Source organism: Trichosurus vulpecula, chromosome 5, assembly GCF_011100635.1.
Source record: "Trichosurus vulpecula isolate mTriVul1 chromosome 5, mTriVul1.pri, whole genome shotgun sequence".
NCBI lineage: Eukaryota > Metazoa > Chordata > Mammalia > Diprotodontia > Phalangeridae > Trichosurus > Trichosurus vulpecula.
Genome location: NC_050577.1, coordinates 168,075,207 through 168,094,536, shown reverse-complemented (window position 1 = coordinate 168,094,536; position 19,330 = coordinate 168,075,207). Strand labels below are relative to the sequence as shown.

At 34.8% G+C, this 19,330-nt stretch overlaps 1 protein-coding gene across 1 annotated transcript in view; it reads left to right on the top strand.

The window, feature by feature from the left end:
* Positions 1-19,330, top strand: part of CDC123 (cell division cycle 123) — a 98,113-nt gene that overhangs the window by 53,491 nt on the left and 25,292 nt on the right. The window contains exons 7-9 of the mRNA XM_036762104.1: positions 5,911-5,959; positions 14,537-14,612; positions 18,461-18,583. Of these exons, the coding sequence (XP_036617999.1) occupies positions 5,911-5,959; positions 14,537-14,612; positions 18,461-18,583 (248 nt within the window). The remainder of the gene's footprint in view (positions 1-5,910; positions 5,960-14,536; positions 14,613-18,460; positions 18,584-19,330) is intronic.

The window sequence follows — 19,330 nt, the reverse complement described above, 5'->3', positions numbered from 1 at the left end:
CTCATAATGAAATACAAGGCATTAACAATGATGTGTTCAGTACTTTGACTCTAGTAAGCAAAATTGGTTTTAAATTCATGTTACAAAATTTAATGAATATATATATGTATGTGTGTGTGTGTGTGTGTGTGTGTGTGTGTATGTATATATATATATATATATATATGCTTAACAGCATATTTCAGTAGTGTTCCTGAGGGGAATGAGTTTCAGAGATTTCTCTTAAAGTGTAATCTATTTGTTTCACATTTATTTCAGTGCTCATTATACCTTGTAAGGGATAGTGAAAACTATATTTTAACTGCATTTTTAAACCAGCTATGAACCATGTGGCAAGAAACTCACTGATAAATAGTTGTCTTAATTTCTGTAAGATACGTTACTGTGAAAATCTGTACTTACTAAAAATGATCAACAATGTGTCTAGCAGTTTATGATTTTAGTATACAAAATTCCATTACTTGCTATTAATTAGGTAGTAAGGATATGCTTTGTTATGACATGCTAACCAAGATCCTCTGCATAAATTGAGTAAAAGTTGCTTATTAAAACTATAATGAGAGTTAACATTTTTCATCTTTAAAATATTTCATAAATATTAATTAGGCAGTGATGTAGTTGAGTGGTACTACTCCAGTAATAGAGCTGCAGAGAACAGAATTGAAGAATTGAATGATTTAAAAATCATTTAATTTAAAAAGTAGGATTATGACATACTGAATGTGGGAGCTCAGGTCCTAGATGTGACTCCACTTGATTGACTGCTATTTGCAGTACTTATTTGTGCTCTTTAAGGAAAGACTGTGAAATGCTACATATTATAAAATTGTTTTTATGTGGTAAGAAAATTTCTCAGCGCAGAATGTCTACCCACAGAATATTGTTAGTGTTTTCAGTGTAACTGGATCCTAGCAGTATTTTGATGTTTACTTAATTCTATTTGACTTTGCAAGTATGAATCAGATATCTTCTCAAACAGCACTTAGGAATCTTTGGGCATCAGAGACAGTCTGTTGGAGAAGAGGCTTATCGTTGTTACCATAATCCTCAATAAATGATTAATGCCTGCTAATGAAGGCACAAGGTGAGCCACAAGGCTTAGACTCAGTTAAGTTGAGAAGTTGGCCAGGTAGAAATGAAAGAAAGGAGAAGACGACTTATGAGTGCCTTGTGGTTAGCAAGTATCAACTGATAATGTATACCTCTTTTCTACTTTTGGCCAAAGTCTTGTTGCCAACAAATCATGAACAAATTACATTATTTCCCTAAGTTCTAGTTAGTTGGGTAATTTCTAGTATATTCAGGAAAGCATTTGCTGACAGTTTTTCACAGAAACGGTTATCAAAGTCATCCTTTATTGTTGTTTTATTGAAAACAGAGACTATCCTCCCACAATTTTTGTCCTATTTTTAAGCAGATTGAGTAGTACAAGATTCATATTGTATTGTAGGTTTGCCGTATTTGTATCTGAGGATCCATTTTCCATTTCATGCTATATATTATGTAACATTATCTAATCATAGTTTTGTTACTTTTTTGGAGAGTTAATAACAGGCTAGATTAAATACAATTATCTTGCCAAGAACCTTGAGTTTACAATTTGGAAAAAGGTTTTCCTAGACTTTTTAAACTAGTGGATCTTATACAGATTATTTGCTTAAAGCTACCAAATAGTTTTAAACCATTTCTTATTTGGAAACAATTTATACTGGCCTTTTTCTCGCCATGTACAAATCTACCTTCAATTCAACATGCATTTATTAAATACCAAGTAGCTTTAAGTCATTGTGCTAGGCTCTGTAGATTTCTTCAGTATTTCTCATTTCCTGCTCTTAAATTGTTTATTCTGGGAGGGAGCTTATTATCTAATGGTAGTGCCCATATCTATTGAATTTTGTTCTTATTTATAATTGTGTGTCATAGTTGGCAGAAGTCTTCAAATGAAATGAAAAACTTTCTCTTTTGGAAAGAATATTGATCGTCTTTCTTTCCCCCTTCCCATTGGCTGTCCACTTAATTATCTTTTAATGTGGGGCAGTTATAATACCAGCCTTTCCAGATACCAATATGGCTCATCAAAGCAATCATGGGAGAAATAGCTCATTTGTTGCCAGTGCTGTTTGCCAAGATACCATATCACAAAGTCTCAAGAATGGCTGCTCAGGTTCTTTTTATTATGTGCTTTTGAGACTTTCCTGCTATTTGTATTTAAAGATTTTGCTTGCCTTTCTACATTAAAGTTGAATTTTACAATCTTAGTTTATAGGAGTAGAAATTGAACCCTTCCTATTTTGTTCATTTCCCTTAAGCAGAGCACTCATTGCTTAGTAAGAGTTGAACATAGATTTATTGGGTTTTTTTTGTGCATTGCCATTGCATTTTAAAAAATCTTATACCAGTGTTTTTGTGTTCAGTAAAGAATCCAGCTTTCTCACCTGTAATTTGCAAGTCAGTTTGTTATGTCTTTCACGTATCTTATGTTAGAAGCATTGTAAAGTCTGGTAGGCTTTCTTTTTTGTGAACAAAATATGAACAGGATTAAGTAACATTTACCCAGTAAAATACCAGGTTGTAGCACAAACACTGTTAAGAACTCATATTTTTCTTTTGATGAACCAGAAAGACCATTTTGGTAGGTTCTTTATTTAAGAAAATCCTGTTGCATATATGGTTTTATTCCCCTGGATCATTCTACCACTAATAATGTATGCACTTCAAAATGGTCTATTGGAGACTTATGACTTGTGGAAACCATCAAGTTTTGTTTACAGTTGAAAATTTGAGGTTTATTAGCCTGTAATTTCTATTGTCATTTACCTCAATTGGTGTTTAAAGTCTTTTCCGGCATCATTACACATTATGCTTTTTCACATACTCTGCCATACAGTAGCTGTACTGATCTTGCTGCTTCTCATATATAGCAGTCCATTTACCATCTCCAGGCCTTTGCAGTGCTTCTCTTCCACAGCCAAAATGTGCTCCCTCTTCACATTTGTTGCTTAGAATCTCTAGTTTCCTTTAAGATTTAGCGTTGGCCATTTTCATGTGAAACATCTCCTCGTCACCCCCTGCTTTCCACAATAGTTTTGTATCTATTTGGCTTCTCCAGTACTCCTTGCTCCTTGAGGGCAAAGATGGTTTTCTGTTTGCCTTTGTATGTGCAGCAACTAGCACAGTGCCTGATACAGTAGGGATAGGTAGGGACTGGATCTCTGATTTTATTTTCATGGGAATTCTAGCATCTACTCTTAGAAAATGGCTTAGCGCATTGAAAAGTTATATTTCTTGCTCAGGTTCATATGGCCAGTAGGTGTCAGAGACAGAACTTGAGTCCATTTCTTCTAGGCTTTAAGGCTTGCTTTCTGTCTGCTTCTCCATCGTCCCCTGGTACAAAGTAGAAATTTATTAAATGCTTGCTGATTAATTCTGATTTACCAGACCAAGCCTTGACAGTAGCAGAGGGAAATATTTAGTAGGACGTTTTTCCCCAGGCATTATAGGGAGATAATTTCTCTGCCAGGGAATGCCTAAATTGCTTAGGCAAACAGATGGATGAACAAACTTTTTTTTTTTTAAAACAATTATACTGAAGATATTATGTGGAGTTTCCCAAGTTTGTAGGGAAAGCTTATAAATCTGCATCTTGAACTCATCTTGCATTAGATCTTTGGGAAACCACTAACAGTTAATCACTCCAGTTTCATAGTGACAGGATCAAATCGAAGAATGGTAAGTACCTCTTGCCTACTGATAAGCTCTTTAAATAGCTGAGTGGTATTTAAACTTTTCAATGTGATTATCACTACTGAAAGTGTTAGCAAAACATTTGAAAGATGTTGTTTTTATGCTGCTGTTTTTTGTTTTAAATTAATTTATATAAGCCTTTGTAAGTTTAAGTTGTGTGATGATTTGGGGTTTTCTAACTTGTAATAGGTTTTCACATTATTCTTTATCCAAATGGACATAAAAACAAAAGGAATAGATATCAATATTGTGTGGCCTTGGTTAGGTAACTTAAGTTCTCTGGTAGATAATTTCCTTATTAATAAAATGAGGGGTTTCTAGTAGATGACTTCTAAGGTCCCTTCCAGGTTTTACGAATTATAGTAATTATGATAATATGATAGTGATATCAGTAAGCTAGCATTTACACATTGCCTTAAGGTTTTGCGAAGTACTTTACATCTTACCTTCTTTGATCCTCACAACCCAGGCAAGTAGGTGCTACTATTAGTCCCATTTTTACAGATGAAAAAACTGAGGCAGACAGAACTTAGGTGAATTTCCTAGGATCATGCAGCTAGTAAATGTCTTGACGCAGTATTTGAAGCCAGGTCTTCCCGACTCCATATCAGAACTCTATCTGCTATACCACCTTGCTGATTGTGATTCTGTAAGCCTATGGTATAATAAATCATCTATTCTGTCTTGTTTTTCAGTGTAGATTTCCTTTCTTTTCTATAATTTAAAGGCTAATTTTAAGAGACAGATGACCAGTGATTTCCATTCCGGTATTGGTTGCTCTTTTGAGGCTCATAGAACCATAGCTTTAGGACCTTAATCATCATTAATCCAACCCCCTCATTTTAGAGCTATATGATAGCTGCATGAGAAAGATGTAAATTTTTTTTTTTTTTGCAGCACAAGAAAGTAGAACCAGAACCAATGCTTGGGAGTAATAGGGAAGTATACTTCAGCTCAGTAAAATCACAGAATTGCAAAATTTGAGAGTTGAAAGGGACCTCAGCAACCCTTCAGTTTAACCCATATATGAAAGGAATGTCTATTGCAGTATGCCTCACAAGTGACCACTTGAAGGTCTGCTTGAAGACCTTTAAGGAGGGGCAACCCAGTACTTCTTGAGGTAGCCCTTTGCACTTTTGGATAGTTATTGAACATTGTTAAGCCCTTATTGGGTAGCAGCCACTCTCTAATTATTAGTAAGTTTTTCCTGACATCAAGCTTAAGTTTACCTGGTGTGAACTTCTACCATTTGCTTCTGATTCTGCCCTCTGGGGCTAAGAATGAGGAAATCCTCCTTCCCTACGTCAGCCTTTCAGATACTTGAAGAAGGCTGTCATTTTCGTCTTGAACCTTCTCTTCTCCATGCTGACATCTCCTGTCCACTTCCTTCACCTCATACTCATATGATACAGACTCAAGGCTCTACTGTCCTGGCTGCCTTCCTTTGAACACTCTAGTTTTTTTCAGTTTCCTTTTTAAACTGTCACACCCAGAACAAAACCTGGTACTACAGATGAGGTGAGAGATTTCAGCTTCCTGTTTCTGGAAGCTCTGCTTCTCTTAGTACAGCCCCACATCATATCAGCTTTTTTGGTTGACACATCACACTGTTCACTCATGTTGTAGGCCACTGAAGCACTCTGGTCTTGAAGGAGGTGAGTATGCTTCTAAGAAAGTAAGATGCTTCTGAGATGTCCTAAAGTGGAATACCGTATAACACATGGTAAAGCTTGAACCACTAGAATTTGTTTAGGCAGAAATTAAATTGCTATATTTTTTAGGTATTAAAGAGATCAATACTATATGAACTTAAATTGTATGACATATCAGTTCCTTCCAAATCTTGAGATTCTTTGATTCGCTGTGTACTATTGTTATAAATACCATCTCCTTATGCTCATTACAACTATTACTGAATGAGTAAGTTTCCCTCACAAAGGAAATGATAACATAATTGATATAATAAAATATATATAAATAAATGGTTGCCTTTTAAAAAAATTGTGCTTTATATAGAATGGTAAATTTTTTGTAGTTGTATCCCTGTGTCTAATCAGACTTCTGATTAAATTTTATTACTCTTCCAACAAAATATTAATCTCTTAAATGATAAATTTAGTAAAGTGGTAGCAAGTAAAATAAAGTAGAAATACTTTTCTTTTAAAGGTTTATTCACTGTACCGATGATTCCCCAGACCCTTGTATGGAATATGAGGTAAGGAAAGACTTCCTTTTTCTTGATATACCAGTGTCTGGTATTTAGTAAATACTGAATAAATGTTTGTTAAGTTGAATTTGTCAAAGTGGTTTGACCAGTCCAGACTTAGATATGTAAGCAATGTTATTTATTTTTACATGAAAAATAAAATTTTATGCCTTTTTTTTAAGAGATGAGAACCTAGAACTCTACTTATCCATGTGCTCTTTAATCTCTTTTAGAGATATCATTAAGGAATATGGTTGTTAGCATCTGCTTATCTAACAATTGTATTATCCTACTCACTTATATAAAACAGTGTGTCTGTATTAATGTGACACCTCAGATTTATCATCCTGCATATTTCTTCCATGGTCATGATAAAAGAATTTGACAAATGAATACACTAATAAAAGAGATACTAATATTTTATAGGTTTATAGAAACTAATTATACCAATAACTTCAGCTTCTTGAACAAAGCTTTTTTTTAAGCTGGTAAAAGTTTTCATATTAATGTCTTCTTATCGGATTGGGCAAGTAAAGCCTGTAATTCAGAACTGTGTTGTTATTTACTGGGCCATTAAACAACAATTAAACTGTAAAGGCTTTTAAATCAGTATAGCCTCTGATAATGAAAGTTATTTTCTATTTTTTTTTACTAATGTCCTCATTCATCTTCCAGGTTTTAATAGGACATTATATTGTTGAGATTTTGCTAGCCTGTTTTATTCTTAAGCTTGGTGAGAAATATGGTAGCATTTTGTTGGTACATTAGAACTGAAATAACAACAGTATTAATAATAATAATAATAACTAACATTTATGTAACACTTACTATATCCCAGGCACTTTGCTAAATGTTTTAAAAATATTATGTCATTCCCCACAGTAACCCTGGGAGGGAGGTGCTATTTTTATCCCCATTTCACAGATGAGAAAACTGAGGCAGGCAGAAGTTAAGTGACTTGTCCACATTCACACAGCTAATAAGTGTCTTCCTGACATCAGGCCCAGTGCTCTGTCATTGCACCAACTATAGGATTTATAATCCAGGCTTTAAGGATTTTTGTTATTCATTTATATATCAAGGACTTTGGAAATGCTGTTTATGTGGTCATTCAGCTTTTTACTTTTAATGTTTTATCATGTCAGTTATTGATAAATAGGAACTTCTGTGACCTGATATTTTTTGTATTTTAAAATTAGGCAACTTATTTTTCCTTTGAGTATATTATTTATTACTATGCTATATTATCTAATGCATTAAAATCAGAATGAGTATTCTCAAAGCACATTTGAAAAATGTAACAATAAGTTATAAAATACACATTTTATTTTCAGTGTAATCTATAATATTTTGGTCAGTTTTATTTCTTCTTCCTGAATCAGTCTTTCTCATAGATTACACTGAAGACTTATACTTTTATATCATGAATACTTTCTTTGAGTTGGTAGGTGCTAGATATAACATGATGAGCATCAAATAGCATTATAGAAGATAAAATAGACTACATTTTAACAAACAAGAAAAGAATTGTCTATAATTTATAGTTTATATAGTTAGACTGTTGACTTGTTAGATCTAGAATCTGAATGAGTATAAACAAGGAGAAAAAAAGACAGAGCAAAGATGGCAGAATAGCAAGAACAGATACTGCATCCCCTGCCCCTCCTCCCGACACATCTCCAAACACTGACCAAAACCGAATTGAAAATCCAGGAAAAAAAATCACATTGAGTCTTTTTTCTAGTCCATGTTGGCATAGGGAGATAGATATGAGGGAGGTCTATGGACACAGGGAAAGGAGTTTGATTAGGAACTTGATGAGTAGTATTCCAACACTATGAAGGGCTTTGTACTAGGGCAAAAGGAGGTTCCATATCCAGCATAGAGCAGCTTGTACTTGGGCATGGTGCAGAAATGGGTGCCAGCTGGCAGGTCTATCACTCCTTATCTGTTTTTGGGTCACAGATCTAGGGCAGAGCCTAGGGGTGGCATTCCAGGCTACGGAACAGTCACAGGCCCTAGGCTGGATACCTAAAGAGGACCAAGTTCTGAGGCAAGTAGCAGGCAGGGCAGGGTCTCAGTTCTACCTTCTAGCCAGGCTGCAGTCTTCGATAAGATAACCAGGGCAGGTTCTCTGAGCCAGTAGAACTTTCCTACTAGGAGTAGTGGCTGAGTCCAGCAACATTCTAGTGGAACTCCAAATAGGCTTGTTGCTCAGAAATCAAAACCCAGGTCAGAAATGTTGAGAGCTCAGTCTGGGAGTTGGGTGGGTAGGACAGTGATTGGATGTTGTCCCCAATCAAATGTGAGCACTGAAAGTTTGTGGGTCCGATGCCGAGCTATCCCTTTGATCCTGAAGTAATGCAACTCTCAATACCCCATCAAAGCCACAGTAAGACCAGCTCAAACATCCTCACTGCTACCTCAGAACTGTGCAGAGCTTGGCCCTGAAAAATAATAAAATAATAATAAAAATAGCAAAATCAGAAGTCAGGAAGTAGGCTAGAAGAATAAGCAAAAAAAAAAAGTATTATAAAAAGTTACTGTCATGACAGGGATGCTTAAGACTGAGAAGGCCAAGAAGAAAAGTATGATTCCAAAACATCTATAAGCAAAGCCTCAAAGAAAAACAGTTTGGGCACAAAATCTAAGAGATGAAGTAAGAGTTTAAAAATGTTTTTATAAGTAAAATGAGAGCACTAAAGAAAAAAATTGGAAAAGAAGTAAAAGCTATGGAAAAAAGAATTGAGAAATGAATTAATAAGAGGTAGAAAATCTTGCCTAAGCAACACATACCTTAAAAATAGGTGTGGACCAGATAGGACCTAATGACTCTATAAGACAAGAAGAAATAGTAAAACAAAGTCAAAAGACTGAAAAAAATAGAAGAAAATGTAAGTTATCTTTTAAGAAAAACAACTGACCTGGAAAATAGGTTGAGGAGAAAATAAATTAAGAATCACCTGAATGCTATGACTAAAAAAAAGCTTAGACATCCTATTTCAAGAAATCTTAAAAGAAAATTGCTCAGCTCTCTTAGAACCAGAGAACAAAGTGGAAATAGAAAGAATCCATTGATTACCACCTGAAAGAAACCCCAAAACGGAAACTCCCAGGAATATTATAGCCAAAATCCAGAGTTTCTGGGTCAAAGAAAAAATACTGCAAGCAACCAGAAAGCAAGAAGGCAAAAATTCAAGTACTGAGTAGCCACAAACAAGATCACAAACAGTTTAGCATCTGGCATTATAAAGGAGCCAGGAGCTTAGAACATGGTACTGTGGAAGGCAAAGAATATAGGACTATAGCCAAGAATAACTTAGCCAGCAAAACTGAGTGTAATGCCACTGAGGGGAAAACGGATCTTTAATGAAATAGAAGACTTTCAAGCATTCCTGATGAAAAGACCAGAGCTGCACAGAAACTTTGAAGTGCCAACACAGCAGTCAAGAGAAACATAAGAAGGTAAATATGAACAAAAAATTATAATGGACTAAACCATGATAAACTGCTTACATTCTAACATAAGGAGGTGATACAAGTGTCCTCTCTGACATCTGGGTTCATAGAGTGAGTCTAATTAGACAGAAGGCATGGGAGTGGTTCTGTTATATATTGATCTTAAAAGAAGAATGGAAAAGAAGAAGAATATGGGAGAAAAGAGAGGAAGGTTAGAGAAATCTGTCTCATGTAGTCAATCTGCTTAAGTAGAAGTCTATATAAACAAGGAGGGGATGGGTACAAGAAGGGGCTGGCACTTGAACCATATCCTCATTCAGACTGGTCAAAAGAACCAAAGAATACACACGAAGTTGGCTACAGAAATACATTTTACTCCATAGGGAAATAGAAAGAAATCGGGAGAGTGGAGAAGGGGAAATTAGAGAGAGGGTAAATTAATGGAGGGATTAGTCACAATTGAAATACTCTAAATAAGAATGTACAAAAAGATGCATAACCCGTTTTTCAGTGGCAAATAATTTGAAGCTGAGATCATACCCATTAACTGGGGAATGGCTGGACAAATTGTCATATATAAATGTGACGGAATACTATTGTGCTGTAAGAAATGATAAAGAGAAACCTAATACAGTGAAGTGAGAAGAACCAAGAGAACAATTTGTACAGTGACTATAATGTAAAGATAAATAGCTTGGAAAGACTTAGGAACTCTGATAATTATAATGACCAATAGCAGATTAGGGAAGTAATGAAGAAACATGTTTCCTACCTCCTGAAAGAGAGTTAAAGACTCAAGAGTGAAGAACAAGGCTGATTTTTTTTTTCTGACAAGAGGAATAAGAAAATTGGTTTTGCTTTACTCTATATGTTTGTAATAGGAGTTTTGTTGTTCTGTATTTTTCAGTGGAAAAGGGGAGTGGAAGAGAAGGATTTTTTGCTGATAAAAATATAAAATTTAAAAAAACCAAGAAAAAAACAATGATGACAAAAATATGTAGCATACAACTAAAACTGAGTTATTCCTTCCTGAGTAATTTAAACAAGTAATTGCCATTCAAAAAATGGTAAATAGGCAACAAAAAATTACACTGACACTACTCACAATTTTATGCAGACGTTTAACCTGCATAAGTTAATTCTCACAGCAAGGAGACCAAGAGAGTCCAGAAATTGCCTTAGTAAGAACATCTGACTTACTTGCCAGAGTAAGTTGCTGGTCAAAGACAATACCAGTTTAGAATATAAACATATTTGTAAAATCTTTTTTAAAAAATGGACAGTTATGAGTCGTCTTGTCTCATAAAGCAGGACAAAGCAATGGAGGGTAAAACCAATTTAAAGAAAACTTGTTAAGATAGCCAAAGTCATCCTAAGGGCATTTAAGAATGAAATTGGAAGGATGACAACAAATAGGGAAAAAAATGGAACAAATGTGCAAAAATCATTATAACAAATTTTTTCTGTAACAACGATCATGAAACCATCATACTTGAACCATAGCCTCACAGTGTTTGCTTTGGATGTTAGAGATGCAGAAATGGCACTAGAGAATAAAGATGAGAGAAGCAGCCTGATTGGACCACATATATGCAACCTGTGGGTGACACAGTTGTGAGGGGTGAGAGGGATTAGCTATTCAAAGTAGTTGAAGGAAGGGAAGCTTTGAAAGGTATGGCGAAAATCTTGGTAGAGTCCAAGTTGAAGAAACATTCCCTGCAGAGGATGAAGTTCTCTAGATGTTTGTGTTTGCTGATGCCTTTGTGCTGATTACATTAAAACCTGGAATGTTGTTACTGAGCCTCTTGAAAGAGTTTGGCAGACCATTGATAAAGACTCAAGCGATGAATATTTATTGACTAAATTAAAGCATGAATTTCAGTGGAAAACTTAGGGAGTTTGTCAGTTTGCATATCTGGGACAGATAGTACAGATAAACCACAAATTAGGCCTACAATTGAATAGGAGAACAGGATAAATTGCCTTTGGAAAATTGTAAAGCTCCCTAAACATCCCTAAACTTTCCCTGAAAATGGAGGCCTATTTTTTAAAAATACCATCATTCTACTGGTGTTGCTCTATGACAACACAAAATGGAATATTAAAATCTCCAAAGAATTAAAAATAATTTTCACAGAGAGAAAAGAAAAGGCACATGGTGGGTGTAAGAGGAAGAACAACTGAAGTAAAAGACATTATCACATAATTAAATGATAGGAAGAGAAAATGGGATAGTCATGTGACAAGAGCAAGGAATGATGGGCACTAGGGTGCTTCACTTTTACCTTTGTCATGTCCAGAGAAAGCAAGGAGGATCTCTAGCATATTTGGTGGATCCTCTGTGGTGAACTTATGCATTGTGGGAGAGAACTTCCAAATCAAAAAAGATCACAGATCCATTGAGCATATGAGTACTTTTAATTTTAATTGTCAAAATTTTAAAAGCTAGAGATTGGGTATGTTTTGTTTTTGAGTGGGAAAAGGTTTCTTCCTTTTGCTGTCTTTTAAATTATAAACTCATTGAGAATAAGGACCTCACATCCTGTACCTCCCATGGTACTTAGAATGGTACCAGATAGATAATAAGGATTCAGTAAGCATTCAGTAAATGAAGAATCACAGAATCTGAGTTGGAAAAGACCTCAGAAGGCCATTAAGGTCTTCTTGAACAGGAATCTACTCTATAGCATCCCTGACAAATAATAGCCATTCAGCCTCCGATTGAAGGCTTTTAGTTAGGGGAAAACCTATGCCATTCTACTTTTGAAAAGCTCTCAATTTTTAATGCTTTCCCTTATTTCAAGACTAAATCTGCCTCTTAAACTTTCACCAGCTACTTTAAATTTTAGCCCCTTGGGTCTGAAAGAACAAACCTAATTCTTCTTCCATATAATGACCTTCAAAATACTAACGGTAGTTATCCTGTCCCCCAAGTCTTCTGAGACATTAACATTTATTTTTAAAATCCATACCAACTTCCTTCAGCGATTCCTTAGATGTCATGGTGACCAGCAGTGCTCTTGCCCTCCTTGGTCTTTTCATCTTGGATATACTACTGCTTTTCAATGTCTTTCCTAATCTGTGGAATCCAAAACTGAACATGAGTATCTAAATGTGATCCAACCAGGGCAGAATACAGTATCCTATCATCTCTTTCTGAAGGCATTGCCTTTCTTAATGCAGCGGTGGATCACATTAGCTTTTCTGGCTGCAAGATCACATTGGTGATTCATACTGACCTCATCATCCACTAAAACTCCCAGATCTTTTTTCAGAAGAACTGTTTTCTAGCTATACTTTCCTCATCTTATAATGATTTTTTTTGAACTCAAATCTGAGACAGTTTTCCAGCTATAGCAACTCCTGGTGACTTAGCTTTGTGCTGTTGGAAGGGTAATGCATACACTATTGAAATCATGATTGAAAATATTCAAGTATCATTATATTTGGTATAAGTTTGATGTAAATGATCAGCTTCTCTGACATTGTGGTCCCATGACTCACTGCTGTTTTATTTGTTAGGTGCAGTAGCTGTTTGCCTGAATATGATTTCCAAAGACCTTTATTGATCAAGACTGAGAACATAGCTGTCATGATGCTAATCATCACAACTTTACTTTTATATAGATGAGTGTATTTTAGACAATATTCTGGTCACAAAACTGGAAGATGGAAAAAGAGTTATTGAAAATGTTGACTAAGTTTTTCTTGTCCTCCAAACTCCACTTCAAAGTTCACATGAATATGTCAAAATAATAATAATGACAGTTTACATTTCATAACATATTAAGGTTTGCAAAGCATTTATCTGTGTCATCTTATTTAAACTTCATAGCAACTCTGAAGTTGGTGCTTAGAGATATTCTCCCCATTTTAGAGATGAACATACTGGGGCAAAAGAGATTAAGTGACTCACTCATGATCATACAAGTTATTCAATATTAGAGCAGGAGAATGAGGTTTATTTTTGTGTTACGATTTGAGTCTTATGTAAGATAATTTTTTTCCTTTTTAAAAAATAAATTTTCATTGATACCTTTTATTTTTCTGTCATCTATATTTTCTAATTTATTCCTGCTACTTTCCCTTTCAGAGAGCCATTCTTTACAACAAAGAATAAAAAGAAAAACTGTTATATAAGCAAAATATCCAAGATAGTGAAAATATCTGACATTAATCCCTCTGCCCACCTCTTGGCCAGAAGCTGGGGAGGGGGAGGAGGTATTTCTTCTTTGGGGGCAAGCTTGTTCCTTATAATGTTACAGCACTCAATTTCAGTTGTTTTGTTTTTCAATCTTTCCATTTGTGGTGACGGTGTCATTCTGTACACTGTTTTCCTGGTTCTGCTTACTTCACATTGCTTCAGTTTTTCTAAGTCTTCCCACATTTTTCCATATTTATCATATTCATAATTTCTTACAGTACAGTAACATATATGTACCAGAATTTATTTATTGCCCCACATTTGATGAGCATCTGCTTTGTTATAGCTACAGTATGTTTGAGGTAGCGGTAACTGTGAACTGTTTTTATCTGTTTTGAGGTGAGGGAGCATGAATTGTTGTGGAGAAAATGTTTTCCATTTGTGATCTTTTGGGGAGGCATTTTTGCATATTACATATTTATAGGCTCATTTAAAATGATAAATTAAAAGATAACATTTGCCGTAAAGTTTCAGTCATTTTTTTCCTCCTTTCTAACTAAATGTTCTGACAGACAGTGTGATGTTTTGGACAGAGAGCTGGCCTTGGAGCCAGTAAGACCAAGGTTCAAATCCTTCCTCTGGCACATATTGATTGGCTTTATGACCTAGCACAAGTCACTTAATCCTGCCATGCACTCAGTAATTCTCTGTATTAAAGTTGCAGAAAAGGTACCAGTCTGCATTGGTAGAGAGAGTTTCCTCATCTGGGAGTTCCCTGTATCAGTGAACTCACAGGTCAAGTCCCTAGTCCCATGAAAAGTATTAGGATACTATCCTATACGTCTCATGTCAAGAACATCACATGATACATCTGCTAATACCACTCTCTTACCCTAGATGTTTTCATGTTAAGGCAACCATTTGTCATTCATCTTAGCCTTTACTTCTTTTATGGTAATGATATGTTTTTCTTCTCTTGACAGCTCGTTCTTCGAAAATGGTGCGAATTAATTCCTGGGGCTGAATTCAGGTGTTTTGTCAAGGAAAATAAGCTTATTGGTGAGATCCTTTTTTAATTTTTTTTAAAGTGACTTTAAAAAACCAAACTTTTTGTGGAATAAGTTCCAAGTAACTATAGAATTTTGGAGCTAGTGGGGATTATGATTATATGTAATTACAGAATTTTGAGGCATTCTTTTCTAAAAAGTCTAAGAAAAGTACTTCAATTGTGCCATGATGGAGAAGGTCTGGGGAATCAGGAATATGGCCTGGAGAAGAATGAAGATGTAGCTGGCCTGGGCACTTTCCTTAAAGTATTGGTTCTGGGTGTTGGGGGCTACAGAGACAGAGTTTCCTTATAGTATGAGAAGGCCAAAGGCAGAGTGAACTTTCAGGATGAAGAGGCTGCTGTGGCGTGGTGAAAAGAGTCTGGAGAGTCAAGAATGGTGCCTAGAGAGGGAAATAAAATTAAACATGCTGTTGTACACATAGATCCTTTTCCTCTTTCTTTGATCTCATTGCAGAATAGGCTTAGTCATGGTATTCCTAGGTCAAGTGATCTGCGCTTTAATGACTCTGGGGGTGTAGTTCCAAATTATTTTCTAGACTGGCTGGAGCAGTTCAAAGCTTCACCAACATCGCATTAATGTGCCTGTTTCCCAGGAGCTTCTCTAAAATTTGTCATTTTCCTTTTTTGTCAACTTTGTCAATGTATTATCGGTGTGAGGTAGAACTTTAGAGTTACTTTACTTTGCATTTTTCTGGTTATTAATGATTTACAGAATTTTTATCTTGTGGCTATTGATATCTAGGTTTTATTTTATTTTTTTAATTAGAAAATTTCCTTTTCATATTCTTTGACCATTTACCAATCGAGGCTTTTACTCTTACTGATTTTAATAAAGTTGCTTATCAGAAACTTGCTGCAAAGATTTTTTTCCCCCTCAGTTATCCCTTCTAATTTTAGCTCAGTTGGTTTTGTTGAGCACATTGCATTTTTGGACAGCTCTAATGGTTTAAAAATATTTCTTACATCACTTGAAACCTGTCTCCCTATAACTTAGATTCTTAGAATCCCAGAGTTGGAAGGGCCCTCATGGGTGGTCAAATCCCGTATATCCAAAACTCGAGTTTTGGGATCAGATACATCATTCAGTGTGGTATAGTGGAAGGAGTACTGGATTCAGAACTAGCCTCTGACTTTTTTTTGTGGCTTCTCAGTGCCAGCAAGAGATTCTTTAAGATTATTAGTTGCAGACTGATTGCTGTTCTGCATTAATGGAAGGAGTTTTCACCCTAGGAGTTCCCTACATAATAGTAGTTAACATTTATATAGCACCTACTATGTGCCAGGAACTGTTCTGTGTGCTTTATCATTATTATCTCATTTGATACTCACAACAACCCTGGGAGATAGGTGCTGTTATTACCCCCATTTTCTAGATGTGGAAACTGAGGTAAACAGAACAAAATGATTTGCATAGGGTTACATAGCTAGTACGTGTCTGAAGCTGGATTTGAACTCAGTTCTTCCTTACTCTAGGTGTTCTATCCACTGTGCCTAACTGCCTTGGATAAAATCAAAAAAGTATAGACCAAAATGGTGATAATAATACTTTTAATACTTATCTCACAGGTTTATTTTGAGGTTTAAGTGTTAGCATATATATAAATGTTTGCAAACCTTAAATTACTTTTAAAATATCAGCTACTGTTATTAAGATCCTGAATGTGGTCTGACCAGCACAAATAATCATGGAACTGTTGATTGTCTTATTTTATACTTTCATCTAATTTATTTATGTTTAAGATTGTTTGAGCTTTCTTTTGGGCATCCATGTCATACTGTTGATTCATGCTGAGCTTGTAGCCAAGCAAGACCCCACCCCACCCCCAAATCTCTTTTATAAGATCTCCAAAGTCTTTCATAACTCCTTTTGAGTAAAGTTTCCCTAATGATGCTTTTGTGCTATTGATTTTTTTTGGAGCCTAAAGATATAGCCTTATATTCTATTTTTAAAAAGAATTTTTTTGGAATAAAAAAATAAAAATTTTAAGAAATATAATCTCTTGAGACTTTGATTTATGTTTTTGTTAGATAGGTGATATCTTTTTAGTCTTGAAAGAGTTTATTTGTCATTGTAGTTTTGAAGGTTAATGATGATAGGCCTAGATGAATCTGATTTGGGGTTTCTTCTTGTGCTTCTCTTAATTCCTTCTATTCACAGGATGTCACTTGTTTTGTGATAGTTCTATGACATTTTTCTTTTAATATAGTGTTGGATACTTTTCTGTGGTATTTCCTTGCTTCCTTCCTTGAATTATCCTTCAGAGTTATCCCTGTGACTGAATTGCTTCCCAGTCTTTTTCCAACAGAATTATTTTCTGACTTTGTTCTGTTTTCTACTGAATCAGTGCTGTTTTCCATTACATTTATTAATACTTTCAGATCCCTATGTTATTTTTTATTCCCTTGAATTTCATCATTTTCTCCTTCCAAGACTTTTAGCTGCATATAGTTCTTTAATTCAGTAGTGGTATAAAGACAGGAAAAAAGCTTCAATACGTTTTTTAAAAGAAAAAAGACTACAATATGCATGAAGAAAATTTAGAAAGGTATTTTAAAGGAAGAAATCCCTAAGAGGAAGAGTTGGGAAATTTGAAGATGAAGTTATATTGGATGTGAAAAATAAATTGTAAGGCAAGAAGATAAAATGCATGTTGGAGTGGGGTGATTAGGAAAAAAGATATATCAAATATCATGTGACTCAAAAGCCTTAGCGAAGTTTTAAGCTATTGAAGCTTAAAGACTTTGGGGTATATCTTTGTATATGTTTATAATTAAAACCTTTTAGTTACATCTTATGTTGTTGCATATAGTTGTGTTTTAGTTTTTAGTAAAAAATAAACTCTGAACATTGAAAGAAAAAGAGCAAGAAAAAAACTCAGGAATCATAAAGATGGGAAAGTATGGCAAAGAAAAAATGACAGGTTTTTAAAATATATTATGAAATATGAAGAGGAAGATTAAAATCTTTTCCCATGAAGAAAGAGGAAAAGCTATTTTAATTGTTCACATAGTTCAGCGAAGAATCAAAGAAATTCTGATGGATGTCATTTCCTTACTCCTAACTCCTTTCATTGGCTCCCTATTGCCAACAATGTCCAATGTTATTTCCCTGGCATTCAAAGATCTTTAAAGCTTATCCCTATTCTACCCTTCAGACTTCATCATCCTCAGCTTTCTTTTATGTGCCTATACTTCTTCCAGTTCTATTACTTGCTGTTTTCTAAATAGGCCACTTTGCTTAGAATGACCTTCTCTCTCTCTCTCTCTGTGTCTCTCTCTGTCTCTCTGTCTCTCTCTCTCCCTCTCTCCCTCTCTCCCCCCACCCCCAAGAATTATCTCTCTGGTTTTTACCCATCTTTCAAAATCTAAGTCACCTGGCATCTCTTTCCCTTGTACTTTATTACTTCTCTTCTTGTGTTATTGTTATTTGGGTGTAGCATTCTCTGTCTTCTGTTTACTTGCTTACATCCAGGTTAATTTTTTCAAGTAGAATTTAAATTACTTGAAGATACCATGTCCTATTCTTAATATCCACAGTGCCTTGAATGTAATAGTCACTTGATAAATACTTACTAAATGTTTAAAAAAAGTGTAATTCATAAAAGTAAAATTTGAATATTGGATTTGAAAAAAATTTTGGTAGTAAGCATCATTCTTGTAACTGGATTTTTCCTAGAGATACTAAGTAGAAATAATGTTTTTATCTTAATATTTTACCATGAAGGTAAAATGTTTTCAAAAGTAAAATTATAGGATTCGTCTGTAGGATTCAATATATAAGATTCATGAAATTTTATTTGAAAAGAATATTATGCTATATCAAATATTTTCTTGGCAGGTATATCCCAGAGGGACTATACACAATACTACGATCACATTTCTAAACAAAATGAAGAGATCTGTAGATCCATACAGGATTTTTTCAAGAAACACATACAATATAAATTCTTAGATGAAGACTGTGAGTATTTGTTATTTTTATAATGGAAAGATAGGTTTTACTTTTTTAGGATGCTATGAAACTATTTCATCATGTAATTTAGGGTGCTTGTGCTATCATAGACTCTCAAATTTGGAAGAGAGCTCAGAAGCCACCTAGTACTACTAATACTCACTTAAGAATTCCTCTTACAACATATCCAACAAATTATCCTCCATCCTTTGCTTGAAGCCTAGTGAGGGGGAACTGAAGCATCTCATTCCTATCTAGGCCACTCCCTCTACCCAAATAACTTTAAATTCAACTAATTCAACTTCTGAAGTTTATACATGGCATTCCTGTTGAACCACTGTATTGAGAACCTACTCACCTTTTACTTACTACTCTGTGTGTGTGTGTGTGTGTGTGTGTGTGTATCTATATATATATTCCCCCCAACCTATCAAAACAATAGTAGATGGTTGGAGGTTACCTTCATATCAAATACTTCATTCCTCTTTAGTGTTTCTGATGGTCTGTTTGTACTTTAATTATTATAACTTAGACCTTTATTTTTACATAATTTACTTCTCTCCTATCACCATAAAATGTTTACTATATAGTGTCCCAAAAGTGAAGTTTTAAGCTTTAATAACTTAAATAAGCTTTAATAGCTTAAAGCTACACTAAGACTTTTGGGATACCTTGTATATTCCATAATATATAACTAATATATATTAATTCATTTAAAGAAAGCAAGGTGGATTGGTTGTGTTTATGTTCCTAAAT